Source organism: Populus alba, chromosome 6, assembly GCF_005239225.2.
Source record: "Populus alba chromosome 6, ASM523922v2, whole genome shotgun sequence".
NCBI classification, from domain to species: domain Eukaryota; kingdom Viridiplantae; phylum Streptophyta; class Magnoliopsida; order Malpighiales; family Salicaceae; genus Populus; species Populus alba.
The window spans coordinates 3,526,109-3,544,738 of record NC_133289.1 but is presented as its reverse complement, the minus strand read 5'-3'; the positions used below and the strand labels follow the sequence as shown (position 1 = coordinate 3,544,738).

General features: G+C 32.8%; 3 protein-coding genes across 3 annotated transcripts; 2 read left to right on the top strand and 1 right to left on the bottom strand.

The window, feature by feature from the left end:
* Positions 1–1,198: 1,198 nt before the first annotated feature.
* LOC118053149 (eukaryotic translation initiation factor 3 subunit E) lies at positions 1,199–5,552 on the bottom strand. The gene is made up of 8 exons (XM_035064304.2): positions 5,285–5,552; positions 4,628–4,782; positions 3,646–3,873; positions 3,424–3,545; positions 2,923–3,142; positions 2,527–2,669; positions 1,715–1,852; positions 1,199–1,531 (listed from the first exon to the last, which is right to left on the bottom strand). Exons 1-8 carry the CDS (start codon positions 5,490–5,492, stop codon positions 1,432–1,434), a joined length of 1,314 nt encoding a protein of 437 aa, XP_034920195.1. The 5' UTR covers positions 5,493–5,552; the 3' UTR covers positions 1,199–1,431.
* A 3,389-nt stretch (positions 5,553–8,941) lies between these two features.
* LOC118053142 (alpha carbonic anhydrase 4) lies at positions 8,942–11,836 on the top strand. Its single transcript, XM_035064298.2, has 8 exons — positions 8,942–8,979; positions 9,433–9,485; positions 9,994–10,220; positions 10,319–10,425; positions 10,532–10,634; positions 10,803–10,961; positions 11,305–11,358; positions 11,569–11,836. Exons 1-8 carry the CDS (start codon positions 8,942–8,944, stop codon positions 11,650–11,652), a joined length of 825 nt encoding a protein of 274 aa, XP_034920189.2. The 3' UTR covers positions 11,653–11,836.
* A 3,144-nt stretch (positions 11,837–14,980) lies between these two features.
* Positions 14,981–18,080, top strand: LOC118053094 (alpha carbonic anhydrase 4). Its single transcript, XM_035064250.2, has 7 exons — positions 14,981–15,198; positions 16,240–16,460; positions 16,746–16,852; positions 17,010–17,112; positions 17,235–17,396; positions 17,496–17,549; positions 17,713–18,080. The coding sequence occupies exons 1-7, from the start codon at positions 15,078–15,080 to the stop codon at positions 17,800–17,802; spliced, it is 858 nt and encodes a 285-aa protein (XP_034920141.1). The 5' UTR covers positions 14,981–15,077; the 3' UTR covers positions 17,803–18,080.
* Positions 18,081–18,630: the final 550 nt, after the last annotated feature.

Here is an 18,630-nt window from a genome sequence, read left to right as displayed (position 1 = left end):
TGGGTTCAATAACTTTTTTTTTTTAAATTTAATTACATGATAACAATGAAAACTAATTCAAAATCAATTAAATATTAAATGATAAAATTATAAAATAAAAAAAACCAATTCAAAAAATAAAATTAAAAAAAAAAGTTAGGCCGGGCACCCGGGCTTGGTGGCCCTGCTGGCCTACGCCATAAAAAAGCCCAAACTCTTGGACTTGAGGCTGACTTGTGCACGCTAGGCCATATTATTTTTCACCTTTTAAGTCGCTCGCACATTCCCTGTTATGACAAATAACATATTGTTTGCTGGGTTACAAGCTTATACTCTGGCCCCCACTGGTTGGAAAAATAGGAAGAAAATGCATTTTTCAACACCTTTTCACTTAAAAACAACCCCAAATCACCATTAAAATCTTCTCAAACCACCCAATAACCCAAAATCACCAAAACAACAAAATTACAAAAATCTTTAAACAAAGTCTGATATACTTTTTAGGGATGTGTAGAGAAAAAACCATCATCATCAAACTCTTTTGATCAAATAAAAATTATTGATACAAAAAACAATGAGTTTCTTTGCTTAAAAATGATCCAACTAATGATTTTTTCTTTGCAAATTTCAAGCATTTTTCTCTTTTTTCCTCAAAAACTAAGAACTAAAAAATAAATGAAATGAGTTTTTGAACTAAAATAAAAGAAGATAATTATATTTAGCCTTCTTTGTTTTAATTAAAACCCTAAATCCCCCCCCCCCAATCTATCTTGTTGATCTCCTCACAGGCAGCAAATATCTAAATGGCTGACACAACTGGTATGATCACTAAATTCCCTCAGATGTAATTAAATAATTTGAAATTATAAAGGTAAACCTTTAACTAATTCAAAATTTCTTGTTGAAATCTTTAATAGAGCATGAAAAATGTTGCAAGGTTAAAAAAATTTAAGATATAAAATATAAATTTTTAAAACTCAAAAGCAAAATCAAAATTAATCATGATGTAATTATTCCAAATAAAAATTGTTGATAATACGAGATTAGGTATTTTTTTCTCCATGTTTTACATTTTAGTCCTCTTTATTTTAATTTGATACAAGCCTAATTATACAATTATATCAAATTACGCCCATGAAGGATTCAATTGAAAAACAAAAAAGTTCAAAAATGAAAAATAAGAAAGAAGGAAGCTTCGGCTTCACTACAACCCCATCACTGCTGAAAATAAGATGCATTGATATTTCATAGATGTGAAAAAGCAAAACATAAACTCTCTTTTCGAAATTAATAGATGTTTTCTAGATTTGCTCTAATTCTAGAACTTGTCGGAATGGTTGGTTAATCAGTACAATTTCTCAAATTTGACAGCCACGACCGAAGAGAAACAAAAATTCAGATGCCGAGAACCTTACACAAATAAATCCTCCGAGTCTCCTTCACAGACAAACTTTATCGAGCAGACTGTCCCTGTGCATGCTCTAGAATCTGACTGACTAGCTTGGAAGTACGGCCTGATAGTGCTTTGGTGTGATCTATCAACTGCTCATACCTGCGATAAAGATTCAAGAACTTGGATAAAGATTTGCGACCAAATTCTTGAAGTGAAGTAGACACCTCTGAGAGCTGACACATACAAGTTATCTGGGAGCTAGGTATACATAGAAATAAAAGACAAGAAGACTAGTTGGTAACAAGAATCATTGTCATTTACAGATATAACAATCAATCTTACACGTTGGGATGGTTGGGCTCCATGATAACAGTTCCTGATTGTGAATCAATCTTAGCATCAAGCTTTGAGTTACGGATGAGATTGACAATCCATCTCTCAGCCTCCTCATAATTCAAGTTCAATTTCTCTGCAAGGACTCTGCCACGAACAGCAAAGTAGTTTGAATTAGTATCTTAACAGAAGCAATAAAATGCACAAACAAGCTTGGTTAGTACACAGCTCACTGGAAACATTGGCAGTTCAGCTCTTGACTCCGCGACCCATTTCACAAACATGATTAAATAGAAGCACAACCCTTGTGCGTTTAGGGGGGAACGATAATTAACTTCTCATGAAAGCAAACAGCTTACATGACGAAATAATTTTGTATTGTTACAATAGAAGAAGGAAAAAATATACAGGGAGAGAAAGCACTTCTAGCAAAAAACAATTACTAGCAGCCTTGTTCATACACCACTTGAAATGGCAGTAATCAATTGAAAAAAGTCAGACTGTTAAGTCTCTGGACCAATACCATTGAAGCCTCAGGATCAGTTCATCAATTTTGTATTATAAGAGTTTGGATCAAAATCATCAAATCCACGGGCACTATACTCTTTGATTGTACAGATAATAGATATTCCATGGGGCAAATAAGTTAGTTTCAACAGACATGTGAGCATCACAATTGATAAACAAAAGAATGGGCATTCAATGAGATCAAACTGACAATTTACACAATCCACTAAAAAGGATGGTTTTTCCGAGGACAGAATTTCCATTTATTCCAGTTCTGAAGTTTTAGAAAACAATTTAAGGGAGGATGTACATACTCCATGTCGATGCGCTGATGTATCCGGCAATAGGTTTCAAAGACAAACAGACGGGCATTTTCAAGGAACTCATCTCTCAACGGCACAGTAGAAAAGTTGCTATCTTCTAGATGTTTGCCAAGGAAAGGATCATTTAGTATCACCTACAATGAGTGTGACAGGTTAGTATAATCCAGGAGCTGACAACCAGAAGGAAAATTTATGAACAGAGAACATATAACCATAAACCCCTACCAACTACGAAGACCAAAAACAAAATAAAGGGGCATCCAGTACATTGAACTTCAGTACAACTTAAATGATGCAATCAGCTCAATTCTTGGACAGGAATATCAAAATGCATTTCTTGTTCAGGAATATTAACATGCCAATTTCATTAGGGCATAAAAAGCTTACTTCTTCGCACTCCTTCATCTTCTTTTGTGCCTCATCAAAATCATAATTAACATAGACACAAGCCAAAAACTCTGTGATAGGATCTTTGTATGAGTGCTGCTCTTGCTGAATAACCTTTATAAAATCCTTGAATTGAGGTCTTCTTCTTTTGTTGACAATGAATGCAGTTGCTAGGTAACGCAAAAGATGGGGTGCATTGGTTTGAATGGCATTGAGATACCTAAAACAAATGGAGATAATTCCTGTCATCCTGTAAGCCTATATGTCTTAAGAAGGTCCAAAAAATAGTTTATTGAATTGAGAGATTACTCCTGTTCAAAGGAAGAAAAGAAACTGAGATAAAGATAGGCTGGTTAACTTCTGCCCCCTTAAGTTTTTAAGAATAAGTACAGGTTTTGATAAAGTAATATCCGCAAGTCATTTTTTAGTCAGAGAAAACATAGAAAACATGTCAAAGTTGAAAATGTACACGGAGAGGAAAAAAAAGAGGAAAAGTCATACTTGTCCTGATTAAACAAGTCAATAATCTGTGTCCTTCCATTCTCATTGTTGAAAAAGATGAAGAGACTCCAATGCATCAACCATATTCTACTCTGAACCTGATTCAAAGGTGTTGAGAAGCTCTGCACCAGAACATTTTCCACAGTAAGCACATTTACTCAAAAAAAGAAAAACAGCATACAACCCAAACAGAAGAGCAGGAAGTGAGTGGCGGAAAACAACCTTAGAATCAATTATTTCTTTCAGCCGGTTAAGCTCTTCAAGAGCAATATCCCAGTTTTGCATCAGTACCTCAGCTGCCATCTTTCCCCACAATGCACTCAGACTCCTTTCACTGTTAGTGCATAAGGCCCTGTACTGATACAGATAGTCAGCAGCACCAGAGTAGTTTCCACATTCAAACTGGAATTTGGCATACTGATATAATGCTTCAATCTGCTCTGGACCAATCTGTTTAGAAATAGCACTATCATTCAATGAGTCTAGATGGACAAGTAAGAAAACCCTCCATCCAAAACATGGAACTTTAGTTGACAGAAATATTAAAGAGGTCTACAAATAGCAAATGGGGAGCAATTTTAATTGAATCAATGTCTGCACTGATGGTCTGGAAGTAAAACAGGTGGACATCAGAATCTGAACAGAAAACGGGTTTGGCTCTTTGATTAAAATCACTAGTTTTCACAATAATATTAAAGAGGTCTACAAATAGCAAATGGGGAGCAATTTTAATTGAATCAATGTCTGCACTGATGGTCTGGAAGTAAAACAGGTGGACATCAGAATCTGAACAGAAAACGGGTTTGGCTCTTTGATTAAAATCACTAGTTTCACAATAATATTAAAGAGGTCTACAAATAGCAAATGGGGAGCAATTTTAATTGAATCAATGTCTGCACTGATGGTCTGGAAGTAAAACAGGTGGACATCAGAATCTGAACAGAAAACAGGTTTGGCTCTTTGATTAAAATCACTAGTTTTCACAATAACGGTCACAATTGTTTATTAACTATTAAGTTCAACAAAATACCCTCTTCAATGTTGCAACATGAATAAAGACAAGACCTTGAAATTCCTAATATCAATTTAGATCTCTCTAAGTTCCTAGTTAATTCCTACAAGACAAATAACTTAAAACAATAAAAGATAGAAAGAATACCAACCCATTACACTCTCTAAATGAAGATTTGCAAACAAAACAAACCTGATAACGGTCATGAAGCATCTGAAGATTATACTGCTTATCGGCCCTCAACTCCTGCACAGCACTCGCATTCTGCAAGAATGACACCAGGGGTGTAGCAGCCTCTTCCAATGCTTTCAATCTTGCCACTACCTCTACCCTCCTCTCAATCATATCTAACACCACCAGCAACAACAATAAAACCTTCAACATTCTAGAACCAAACAATTTCAATATATTTATTGGTACAAGTACAGTCACATTTACGTGTTAAAAAATCAATTATCTTCTTCAAATTAAACAATTCAATCAAGCAACTACACACTTCTGCAGTATCTATAGGTGCAAGTGAAAAAAATTAAATCTTTTGTCCAAATTAAAAAAATTAATCAAGCAAAAACAATACCAATTCACTATATGTACAGGTGCAAGTGGTAAAAGTTTTTTTTTTAAAGGTTGTTCTTTTCCCATTCAGGGTAGAAAAAAAAACACCAAAAGCAATAAAAAAAACATTACCAGAAACCCACAAAAACACACTCCCCCTATCTATACAAACAAAAACCCATTAAAATTCAAATCTTTCATAAAATTCAACAATCTAAGACATCAAACACACACTAAATCAGTGTATCTACATGTAAACAACATATTGTTTTTTGAAAGTTTTGCTTTGTTTACCTTGAGGGACATCTTCAGTGTGGTAAAGACTTTTGTGGATGTCCATAGCGTAATCAACCATGTTTGTTTTGTTTAAAAGCTCGATTTTGGCTTTTAAGATCTGCTCATCTGGGTAAAGCTGACGTTCTTGAAGGAATTCTAATAGAGGGAATACTAAGTGGCGGTCTAGATTCGGTGCGATTCGTGGGGTCAGATCGTAAGTCGCCATTGTTGTGGATATTGGCTGCTGCTCTGCTGTTTTGGGGTTTAACCTAGATAACGAGAGAAAGGAGAGGGAGCAAGGGGTTTTGTGAAATATCAAGTATATCCCTGGGTTATTTTTCTGGAAAAGTCTCAATTTAGTCCTTGATGAATTTCCACATTATCAATTAAGTTTAAGATATTAGATTTTATCAATTTTTCTCAAAACATATTCGACATCAAATAATGTGTCTCGTCCATGATGTTGAAAGATTTCATTCAAATGCACATTATTGTTCCGTGCTTTTGGTAGGGTTTATATATATATATATATATAATACACATTTGAAATTGTCGCAGCATCTTCTTCCCGATGGTTCGAAAAATTAACTTGGATTTTTTCTTATTTGAAAAAAAAAAAATTAGTTTATCATAATTATTTTTTTATTTAGTTTATTTATTATTTTTTTTTTTCATTTGATTAAAATAAAACCAAGTTATTTGATCTAGTTAAATCTATAATTCACATTGTGTGATTTATTTAAAAAAAAAACACTATTTGCAATATCTGAATATTATTTTTGTTAATGATCCTTCCAAATTATTTCATAAGTTTGAATTTTATAAACCCGCTTGTAAATAAATACATGGGCATAACAATATTTAATCATTAAGTAAATTTCATAAATTATGTGCCCGTTAGTACTTTTCATAATGTCATTTAAGATATTTAAACTTTGCACCTTATACATGCTTTGACCATCCAATTAATTACATTTTAGATTGTCTTTTTAATAAGATAATATTTAATTACTGTCTTAAGATAAAAGAGATTTAGATAATAAATTAAAAAAGAAGAGACATGTTTCATTATCCTTTTTATTTTGGACAAAACAAAAACTCTCTTCACACAATATATTAATATATAATCACACATAAATGCATCAAGATATATATATATATATTGTGATTATTTTTTCTTGAAAAAGGGTGATATTGTTTTCTAGATAGCTGATAAGATTTGCAACTGAGCAATGTTTTAGGTTGTGAATTGAAATATTCAGAAGAACAAAATAAAAGAGAAATTAGATGGAAAATACACACACACACACACTCATATTTTATACTTTGGTACTACGACGTATTGAGTTATTTTAGAGTGAGCAAATTAACAATCCAGACAAGTTATTTATAAACAAATCAAAATCAGAATGTATCATGTTAATAATTTATATTTGTGATAATCTAATTATAGAATATTCATTTTATTTCATTCAACCTAAAAACCATCCTTTTCATTGTTAACTCAATTTGAGCAGCAATCGTCATAGGGATAGGGACCAAAGACAAATTATTTACAATAGATTTAATAAGACAAACTCTTCCACCAATTCTTCAGCAGGAGATCCATTCACCAAAAAAACAGATAATTCAGCTGTTGAAGAACACTGATTAATCCAGCTCCTCCATCTCAAACCAAAACCCATACATGCCGGATCACTAATTCATCAAGATATTTCCAGAGATCACCGAATCAAGAATGAAAATCAATTTTGGAAAGATAACACTTTCTAGATGATTTTGTACAAACTGATTGGTCTAAGACTACATATGCCAACAAGTGTTAAATTATTTTGGATTGTTATTTTTTTCAGATATGCAATGACCCTTTCATCCATTGAATGGAAGGCCTGTACATCTATACCAGCCATAGCAATGGTGACTCTGCAACATCTATATATATGTGTGTGTGTGTGTGTGTGTGTGTGTGTATCTGAGCTGGATAATATAATTATATAATATGAATAGAATATAGCAGCTCAATTGATTTACAAATGGTGTTTAGGAGCAGAAAGTTGTATAGATATATTGGTTCTCTTTCAGTTCCTCGATGCAGTGAGGGTGTTATATGGACAGTAGCCAAGAAGGTTGTTCTTGTTTCCATGCCCATCTCTCTAGGAACACGGATTGCTGTCTCCATTTCTTCTGTCTTCTCACGTTATCGCTATTTATCTCACGTGGGTTAGGACAGTTTCAAGGGAGCAAGTGCAACTGCTGAGAGGTGTTGTTGATGATGTAAGTCCACACCTATTACATAAAAATTGCTTTAAAAATCGATGCTTAATTCACACTTCCTCGAATAAACTAATTAATCTTAACGAACTTGTGAGATTAAACCTTTTTATAGTAAATTGTTTTGTATACTTGATCATGAGAAAAAGGGTTGACTTGCATTTTTTGTCAGGGATATCAAGCAAATGCAAGGCCAGTTCAGCTCGATTTTATTAACTGGATTTCCTAAAATGATATTATTGAGAAACAATATTTTTTATAATATAATTGGTACGAAAAATATTTTGAATGTACAATTTAAATTATCCCAATAACTGAATAGTAAATTAAAGCCTTGTAAAAAAAATATTTTGAAAGTAAATAAACATCATGGGAATGTAGTGGTAGAAAATTTATTAAAATATGGTCAATGGGCATATTTGACACCAAATTAAAAATGAAATTCACTTAATTTTTAGGTTAAAACTTTCTTGATTAATTTTCAACATATGTTCTTTAATATTAAACATTACATTGTTTTTAAACAAATTAATTATAGATATATAAAAAATTATTGATTGACATGTTTTAATAAAACTCAAAATCCTTTAAGAAGTTTTAACCCACATAGAAAAATAAATAAAAATTTTTTGCATGGCGTTTATAAAATAGATAATTGAAAAGTTAAAAATTATATTCAAAAAATACTAAAACTTTAAGAGAAAAGAGATTTTATAAGTAAGTTTTGAACTTAAAACCTTCCACTTTAGGCCGAGTCTAATTTAAGTTTATTATAAAATAATATTTTAGGTTGTAAAAAAATTAATTTTTATCAACTAAAACTTGAACTTGAGCATAATCCATTAAGAATTATTCATTATAACTCATTGTTTGTCTAGTCTATCGAATGAATGTTAACAATCTCTTTTAAAAGATTTTATTTAAAAATATTTCTAAACTAATTTTTTTTAAAAATATTAATTAAAATGGTACGGAGCTAATAATAAATGACTTTGACCTTAAACTTTTTATGTGTCTTTAATGTATATATAGAAAATCTAATTTAAAATGAAGTAAAGTCATAATTCATAAAAATCCACCATCAATATTTAAAAAAATATATCAAAATGATACATAACAACCATGTTTTACATTAAGTTCTATATATAATTATATAATATGAATAGAATATAGCAGCTCAATTGATTTACAAATTAAGAAAATTGGGTAGACATCTTCTTGCTTTGATGCATTCAACAACAATAACATTTACAATCGAAGACAAGGGGTGATTGATTCAATAATATTGGTGTTCTTCTCTTGAAGGAGAGGGGGTGATGTCTAGGGTTTAAATCCTACTGTCACCAATTGGATACTCAAAATATCATTTATTATTCAATCAATTAGTTACAATTTGCGTCGAAAATGGATTTGTCTGTAGCTGGAGCCGGCGGTGCTGCTTGGTTTATCCAGCCCTAATTAAAGATAACTCTTGCAATGTCCATAATATCGTATGCAAAATGCATATGATAATCTGTGCTTTGCCGTGTTTCCGCCCAAATATTCGTTTCAATATCTTCACGACCTCTGTTTAAATTTGTTGAGTCCCAGATAGAACCCCCACCTTGCCTGCCCTAAACTTCTCTATTTATTTTTGTTTTTTGACGTTGTCTTGTAGTTGCTTCGATTCATTTACCACGTACTCTAGCCAATAAGGTTGATTCACACGTCGGTTGACTGCGATAGTTCCTCTGAATGTTTCAAAATCTTACCGTTTCGCACTCACATTTTCTCTATATAAAGAGGAATATTATTCACCACCTCGAAAAACAAGAGGGAGCCACCATGACTACCTGCTGCTGCTACAAAGTCTTCTTCTTTCTTGTATCTCTTATTTTCTTGATATTGTGTTCTAGTTTCACGGTCTTAGCTGCAGCTTCTGGACGTGAATTGATCGGCTTTGAACCTGGTATGGTCTCCCTCCCTCTCTTTCTATATAATATGCACTAGCTAGGCGCCGCAAATTATTTTATGCTCTGTGTATGAAGCTGTTGCTGAAATATTGAAGCACAGATATATGGCCGGAGCTAGATAATATATATATCCTTACATTAATTTCTATCTCTTGTTGTCACCGTCGCTGTCGAATATGCTACTGTATATTTCGAAAGCTTTCCCTGTATAATTCAACTGGATTATCACAATCATTAACCACTCCCTCAACAAGACGCAAAACTAGCCAAAAACATTGAAGAAGAAATCGAGCATCATGAGTGCCTACTCCAAAGTCTACACCAACCTTAACTTGAGCTTTTCGGTTCTTGTTTCACTCATTCTCTCATTCCATTCTTTTTCCATCACAATATTCGTTGCTTTTGAACTTGAAGTTGGTGTGGTCAAGTTCTTCCTCCATCAAATATTAGATGCAACTCTATATAATTATCATTATTAATGATATTTTCTAAATATTAATGCAGCCACAAACGATACAACTTCATTCAGTTATATTGAAGCAACTGGTCGAGGATCCTCGAAATGGGGCCAGCTTGACCCGAAATGGAAAGCTTGTGGAGATGGAAAATCGCAATCTCCGATTGATCTTCTTGACCAAAATGTGAAAGTTCTCTATGGGCAAGAGGATCAACTACGAAGAGATTATAAACCAGCAAATGCTACTATAATTAGCAGGGGACGTGACATTTTGGTACGTAGGAAGCTATATATGTACCTAGCTTGTTCTTTTTTTTTCTTGAAAACATTATGTATGGTACTACATCTTAAAATTTACGTTCAATTTATAAGGTGTCATGGAAAGGTGACGCTGGAAAAATTAGCATTAATGGGACTGATTACAATCTGCAAGGCTCTCATTGGCATGTACCTTCTGAACATACTTTCAATTTCAAAAAGTACGTGCTTTTTGCCTTCTCTCATCATCTGGGAACTGGGATTTTGATTATTCTTATTTCGATCAATTTGGCATTTTAATTATTTTTTGCCCAAATTTTAAAATAGATATGACATGGAGCTTCACATAGTTCATGTGAATTCTCTTGGAGAGACGGCTGTTGTTGGAGTACTTTACAAGTATGGCAAACCCGATCCCTTCCTTTCAAAGGTTTTTGTTATTGCTACACACATGTATTTCTTTAATTTATTATTTTCTCTTCTTGTTTTGCAGTACTTAGTTATTTGTAATTGGAAGTAGATAGAAGACAACATTTGTTTTTTTTCTTCTAATTATTTATTTTCGTTTTTTTTCATATCCCTCTCTCATTTCTGGCAGCTGTTCCCCTATATAAAATCGGTCACAAAGCAAGAGAAGAGTCTGGGAATTTTTAGTCCAAACAACATGGTGTTTGGGAGCAGAAAGTTGTACAGATATATTGGTTCTCTCTCAGTTCCTCCATGCAGTGAAGGTGTTATATGGACAGTAGTCAAGAAGGTTTTTTTTCTTATCCCTTTTGTCATTTCTGGCAGTTGTATATATATATAGATATATTGTTGTTGATGATGCAAGTTCATACCTATTAATAACTAATTTAATCTCCAGCAAACAAATGAAAAGCCAAGTAAATCACCGATAGGGACTCCGAGAAAAGCACACAGAGAAAAAAAAAAAAAAAAAACTCCAGCAAAACACCCTACATCCTTATTTGAACAAAAACCCCTGTGAAAGCTGGGGGAAAAATCAGACAAACATAGAATTTAATAATGATGTAGCAAAAGATATATATTGTCTTTTCTTACGTTAATTTTATATTTACATCTTTATTTATCTCTTGTAGGTTAAGACTGTTTCAAGGGAGCAAGTGCAGCTGTTGAGAGATGTTGTTGATTATGTAAGTCCACACCTATCAATACCAATCAGAACAGACTTGATAAAAATTGCTTCAAAAATTGACGCTTAAAGCTTCCTCGAATAAAGTAATTAATCTTAAAGAACTTGTGAAATTAAATTAAACCTAAAAAGCTTGTTATTAAACCTTTTTATAGTAAATTGTTTTGATACTTGATCATGAGAAAAAGGGTTGACTTGCATTTTTTGTCAGGGATATCAAGCAAATGCAAGGCCAGTTCAGCCATTGAATGGGAGAGCAGTTAAATTATTCATAAGGCCGTCAAAGAACCTTTAATGAATAATTTATACAGGGCAAAGAGGGAGAGAAAATATTTAAGAAGCACACGACACACATAATTTCCTCCATCGATGATGTTTGGTGGATATAGATTCATGGAAGTTCTTTTTAATTAATCTGTTTGGCAGATGCTGTCTTTTTCTATAATTAAATATGTTAATGTAAAAAAAATATTTGCTTAAATTTGAATTCATTACAATCGATGACTTGAGACATATAATTGGTTTGTCTTAGGTTTGATGGCAGCTTTATTGTTTCCATATGTATATAAACTTAAGACAAACTCTAAATTTACCGGCGGATAGTTTAATTTGTACATTTAAAATATTTTTTATATTAGTTGTAACATTAAATTAAGTTGTAATATTGTTTTCATTCAAATTATTCTATTAAATATAGTTAATAAAATGGAATATATGAATATCCACAAAAAGATGAAATTAGAAGAAAATTTTCTTTTTGAGTGAATAATGTACAGAGCTAGTGTTTAAGATTTTGATGTTCTCTCTTGTAAAAGAATTTGAGGGAAATTTTCCTCCATCTTCTGGTGAGAATCATAAAAGGAATACATGAATATTTATGGATTTTATTAACTGGATTTAATAAAATGATTTCATTGAGAAATAATTTTTTTATAATATAATTGATACGAAAAATATTTTGAACTTACAATTAAAACTATCCCAATAACTTAATAGTAAATTAAAATATTATAAAAAAATTATTTTGAAAATAAATAAACATCATGGGAAAATAGTGGTGAAAAATTCATTAAAATATAATTGATGAGCACATTTGACACAATCCTTTTTATCTTGGATTTGGATAAGACAGCACACTACTCTCCCTTTCTCAATAAGAAACCACACACAAAACCCATACCAACAAAAACCATCTTCTCTACTAGGTAGAGCCAGTTTAAACTAAGAGCCACTTGGACAATGGTCTACGACCTCCATTTAACAAAAAGCTTAAAAAATAAAGTATATTTGCCAATTATGCTTTTATAAAATAAAAATTGCTTCCACTTATCAAAGTGCCCCAAGTATGAAATGAAATTTGTCTAAGACTCCACTTGTCAAACATACATAAAACATAATAATAAAATATCTCTTAAATATTTTAAAAGACCTCATTTATAGTTTTGTCCAAAACCCTCATTAACCTTAAGTCGGCTCTGTCATTGAGCTATCAATGACAATCCCTTCACTGTTAAGCACTTTAACTCCATTTCTTCCTTTTGGCACCACTAGTGACAGCCCCCAACTAACATCAGCCCTGTCTTCCATCATTGGAACTAACCGCCACAAGACAAACCCTCAAACCTCCACAAAACAGCCCCCTACAAGTAGGGGTAGTAGAAACCAGTTATAAAGAGTGCAGACATCAAATTTCAACGTAGTAGAGCTCCCTTTATAAGTGTCCATTTGTTATACCGTTGGTGGGAGATAGAAGAGGAGATAGTGTAATTTCAAACCTGGTCAGAGGTTCTCTTAAAAGCATCAGAAGTAACACCTAGCAGTAGGGAGAAAAGGCAGACTTGGACTAAAAAACATGAGCAGATGTCGAACTTCAACGTGGGAGAGCTCCCTCTACAGGTATTCATTTGTTGTGACATCAGTAGGAGATCAAAGAGGAGATAGTGTAGTTTCATATCTGGTCGAAGGTTCTCCCAGAAGCAACAACAACAATACCCAGAAGTAGGGAGAAGAGGCAAACTTGGATTGATAAACAAGAGAAAGACTGAAAATTCAACATAGTAGAGCTCACTTTACAGGTGTTCATTTGCTACAATGTTAGTGGAGAATCAAAGAGGGGATAGAGGAGTTTCAAGTCTATCAAGTTTCCAGCCTCTAGAAACGACAGCTTGTGGCCTCACGTGCCACCACTTTTCCAACAATTCCAACAACTTCCTTTGCTTTTATCTCAGCAACTATAATTTATTTCCAACGTTCTGGATCAAAGGTTCATTTATGATTTTGTTTGCTTTAATGTATTTTTTTATTATAGGTAGATTGTGATTGTAAATATGTGTGACTGTAGAGTATGTATGTAAAATTGTAAATTAGTGAAGACGATGGATGTTTTTGTATCTAATGTATTATTTTTATTTTTCTAGCATGTGTTAAATAAATGGTTAAAAAAAGATAATTAGTTAAATGTTTTAATTTGCATCATGGCCAGGCTTTTTTAAAAAAAGAAACATAAAAAATATCTCTAGTTTGCATAATTTAGTTCCTTTTTTAAGTACCACGCTTATATATATATATAAACGTATTGAAATTGAGGCTAGTTATAGAAAAGGAAATTGTAAGACTATTATTTAAAATTAGCATTACTCATGTAAAAAAAGATATGAAAAAAAGGTTTTAAATTCGTAATAAAGAAGAATAAAAACGCAATAAAATTATAAAAGAAAAAAAACAGAAAAGGTATTAGATTTTTTTAAGAGAAGGAAAAACAATATTACAATTATGACTAATTATAAAAAATAAAATACAACCACTAATAATTAATTAAATAAAAAAAGGAAAATAATAAGTGTAAAAGGTATTAAATTTCTTTAGAAAAACAATTCATATTAAAAATTACTAAGATTTCTATTTTAGATATTAAATTGATTAAAAATCAAGGGTATTTTAATTGATTCGAATGTTTCAACTTATAATTCATACTTTTATATATAGTATTGAATAAATTAAACCTAAATCTTTAAAGCTAAAAAGGAAGCATATTTACTTCAAGATTTAACGGTATCAAATTATAAGAAAAGAAATAAAGTGCAATATTTCTTACTTCATGTGCTAAGCAACCATTTATTGGATTTGTTGGATTTCTTACTTCATGTGGTAAGCCGTCCAGACAATTCTTTGCTTCAAGTGTTAATTTGTTGGATTTAAAATTAATAAATATAAATTAAATGAATCAATTGATTGATTGTTAAAAATTATAAAGAAGAAGATTTGACTAATTTTTTAATCCAAATCAAGTTATTTAAATTAAATAAAAAAATCATGATAATAAAGTCATAATTATTGATATTCTATAAGTTATATAGCTGAGTTTCATTAATTACTTTTAATTTTGATACGGACAATCAGAAAAGATGAGCATGCTATAAATAACCAAATCTTAAATTAGAAGCGATCTAAAGGGGAAAAAAGTAAATTATAGAATACTAATTTATTATACTAGGAGTAAGAAATCAAGATTCCAGCGAAAAAAAATTAGCACAACAAAAAAAAAGCAGAATTCTCATGAAAAAAAAGGTGTGTATATATATATATATATATGAGGGAGCACGTCTCGTGGAGGTGCACTTGTAAGCAAGGCCTGTTTGTTCTTTCAAAAAAAAAAAAATCACCAACGTTACATCAATCTGTCGCATTTAACCCCTTGAACATCTAAGAAATTAAGAGATTATGGCAAGCACAAGTCACTTCAACGTCTACAACATTAACATTTCGAGCTTTCTCCTTCTTTTTTCTGTCGTCATAGTCTCATGTTCACTCACCATCTGCTTTGCTTCGGAGTCTGAAGTTGGTATGTTCTTGACCTCTCTCTCCCCTCTCTCTTACTAGTTGATATATAGATTTAAGCTGTTGTGTTCTTCTTTTTCACTGTTTACACTGCATTCTGATATTTGATATTCTACTAACAGTGATTGATATATCGTAGAAATCCCAGATGAAATATCACATTGCTGGGTTTTGAAAGATTAATTTATTGGTATCCTTCTGTTTGAAGAACAGGGAGGATAAAAAAATCAATCTTGAGATTCAAATTTGTTTTTGAAGGTTTTTTCTTTAATTAAGGGCTTGTTTGTTACTTGTTAGTGTGGGGGTGATTGTGTGAAATATCACAGTACTGTCTTCTTTTTCATTGGCAAGGTCACCTGCTAGCTGACAAGGTTAACTGGCTCTTTTAATGAAGAAGATTTTGTGCTCTTGACCTTTGCGTTTTATTTTTTAAAATTCTCGTGCATGTGGTTTAGAACCAGGAGATTATTTAAGATGTTGGCCACAAAGGTCTAAGGGTCAGTGCGGTATTTTGTTTTAATTATTGAAACTGTGTTTTATTTTAATTATAGTTTTAAAATTGTTTGATTTATTAATATATATTCTAATTTTGCATGGATCTTATTTTAAAAAAATTAAAAAATTTTGGTTATGAAAAAGCTTTAATATAGGTTTTTAAAATTTTATTTTTTAAATTATAGGATGACAAGTTAGCGATGCTTGATGAAGAATTGTTTTGATTTTTTTACACACTATTGTCATACATGTTTGAATAGTTAAATCAATTCGTGATTTCCTTTTCTGAAAGTGATTTATTTTTCATTTTCTTATGTTCTTTCACTCAACTTTTAGTCCTAGGTAGAGCCAAATCTGTGCTTTATGTCTCCAAAAAAAAAAAAGGAATTTAGAACCTCCCTTTGGCTTTAATTTTTTGGAGGCTTTTCTTGAAGACTTGTTGGTCCTTAGTGGAGTGATCCACTTCATATCATGAATAATTATCTTCATCATAAATATGATTTCTTAAACAGTCCAGTCAATTTAATTTATTCTTTTCTTCCATCAACAGAGAAAGAAAGTGAATTTGCATATGTAGAAGGAACTGGAAAAGGGCCAAAGAATTGGGGAAAGATCAACCCACATTGGGAAACTTGTGGTAAAGGGCAAATGCAGTCTCCTATCGATCTCCTTGACGGGAGGGCAGTGCAAGTTTTTCCCAACTTAGGAAAGCTGCGTAGGGATTACCAGGCAGCTCCGGCAGCCGTGAAGAATAGGGGGCATGACATTACAGTAAGCTACTTCTTTTCCCTTCAATAATTCATGGATTTACTCAAGAAGCTACTCATTCTAAAAACAAGATTCATTTTAATCCACCTCTGCCATTGTAGCATGCATAAGATCGTTGACCCTATATAGATTTTGATCATAATTTCGTCGTTGAATTGTTGGTAGTTGACCAGTATTCAGGCTACAAAAGTATGCATCGCAAACGCTTGTTATCTGTTACCTGTCGACAATGACTTTGGAAGAAAATAGGTGTGACAGATTTATTACTCCATTTGAATTTCTTACTAGGTGATTTGGAAAGGAGATGCAGGAAAAATCACGATCAATAATACTAGTTACCAGCTGAAGCAATGCCATTGGCATTCACCCTCAGAGCACACATTCAATGGTTCAAGGTTTGTTTGTTTGCCTTCTTTATTATTGAGATTTTGAAGGTTTATTTGATCTCACGTTAATGATCCGAACTCTTCCACCTACTCCACTTCACACTCTACAATCTTCTCCCACAAAGATCTAAGGTCTATTCAAATCTTTCTTCTCTTTTTTTAACAGGTATGACCTGGAGCTTCACCTAGTTCACTATAGCTCTCAGGGAGGGGTAGCTGTTTCTGCAATTGTTTACGAATATGGTCGACCTGATCGCTTCCTTTCAAGGGTATTGTGATGCCTTTCAATTGCTTACAAATATGATCGACCTGGAACTTCTCGTAAAGTTCGATTCTAATCTGTGAATCTGAAGCTCTTTTTTTGACCGCTACTATTTCCCCCTTGTGGCAGTTGTTCCACCATATAACTCATGTTGACCCCGAAGAAGAGATAGATGCGGGGATAGTCAACCCTGGAGATATCAAATTTGGGAGCAGAAAGTATTACAGATATATCGGTTCCCTTACAAGTCCTCCTTGCACCGAAGGTGTTATCTGGACAATAGTGAAGAAGGTGCTTTTACCAAAACATTCACATTCCATTTCATCTTCAATATACCTTCTTCACCGGCATGATGTATATGATAATTCTGATGCATTCTTCTATGAACAGGTCAGGACAGTCTCAAGGGAGCAGGTCAAAGCATTAAGGGATGCTGTTCATGATGTAAGTAGTACTTTTAGTTCCGTTTAAGGATGCATTTCCAGTTTAATGTCTCTAATTTTTTCAGAGAAAACAACAATGGTGCTTTAGGCACTCTCGTACTCGTCTGTGTACAAGACCAAAGCAGTTTTACTGATTTAACTTCTGTTGGGCTCTTTTGTTTAAGGGATATGAGGCAAATGCAAGACCAACTCAGTCATCGGATGGAAGAGCAGTTTTTGAGTACACTCCAAGGGTGATTGAGGCCTCTGCCTAGCTAGCAATGCAAACTGAAGAGTAAAGAACTTAAGAGATCTTCATCTCGCAGACTTCTGTATATATATCATTTATTCAGCTGGTTTATTGCCATTATACTAAGATTACATGCCGAATATCTCTATATGATACCACAAAAACCGAGATTAGGAAAAAGGGAAGGAGTGTTCCTTTGCCACTAGTGTGTTCTCATTAGCCGTTGAGCTTTCTCTAAACCTCCATCCTTGTTGAGTACATATCTATGATAAATTCAATAAAATTATAACGTATTATATAGCTTCTTTTAAGCAAGTAATTATTTTTTGTGTCCAAGCTAGACAGGTTTTGCAATATCTTACATCAACGGATGAGAACTTAAAAAAGGGTTTTATATGAGCATGCTCGTCTTGACTTGTAAGATGTGTTTTGAAGCCATGCATCGTTGTCAAGAACAAATCAGTGAGATCTATGGGCCAAAGCGGACAATATCTTATCAATAGGGTGGAGTGTTATATTTGGAGTCAGAACCTGGCTCATTGGCTGTCTAATGGTGCCGACAGGGTTGTCGTGCTCCTTAAAAGAGGTAAATTGTAATATTCAACATCAACGGGTGAGGATTTGAGGGAAGATCTTATATGAGCATTCTCATTTTGACTAGTAGGACATGTTTTAGAGTCATGTGTGGCTGTAAAGAACAAATATGTGAGGCCGTAAATCAAAGCAGACAATATCTTTTCAGTGGGTGAGGTGTTACATGCTTAGATGAGTTGCAGCTACATATTTCATTTTGCAAGCCAGCAATTTTGAAACAAAGCGTTTGCTTGTTTCAGCATGTGTAATTCATATATAT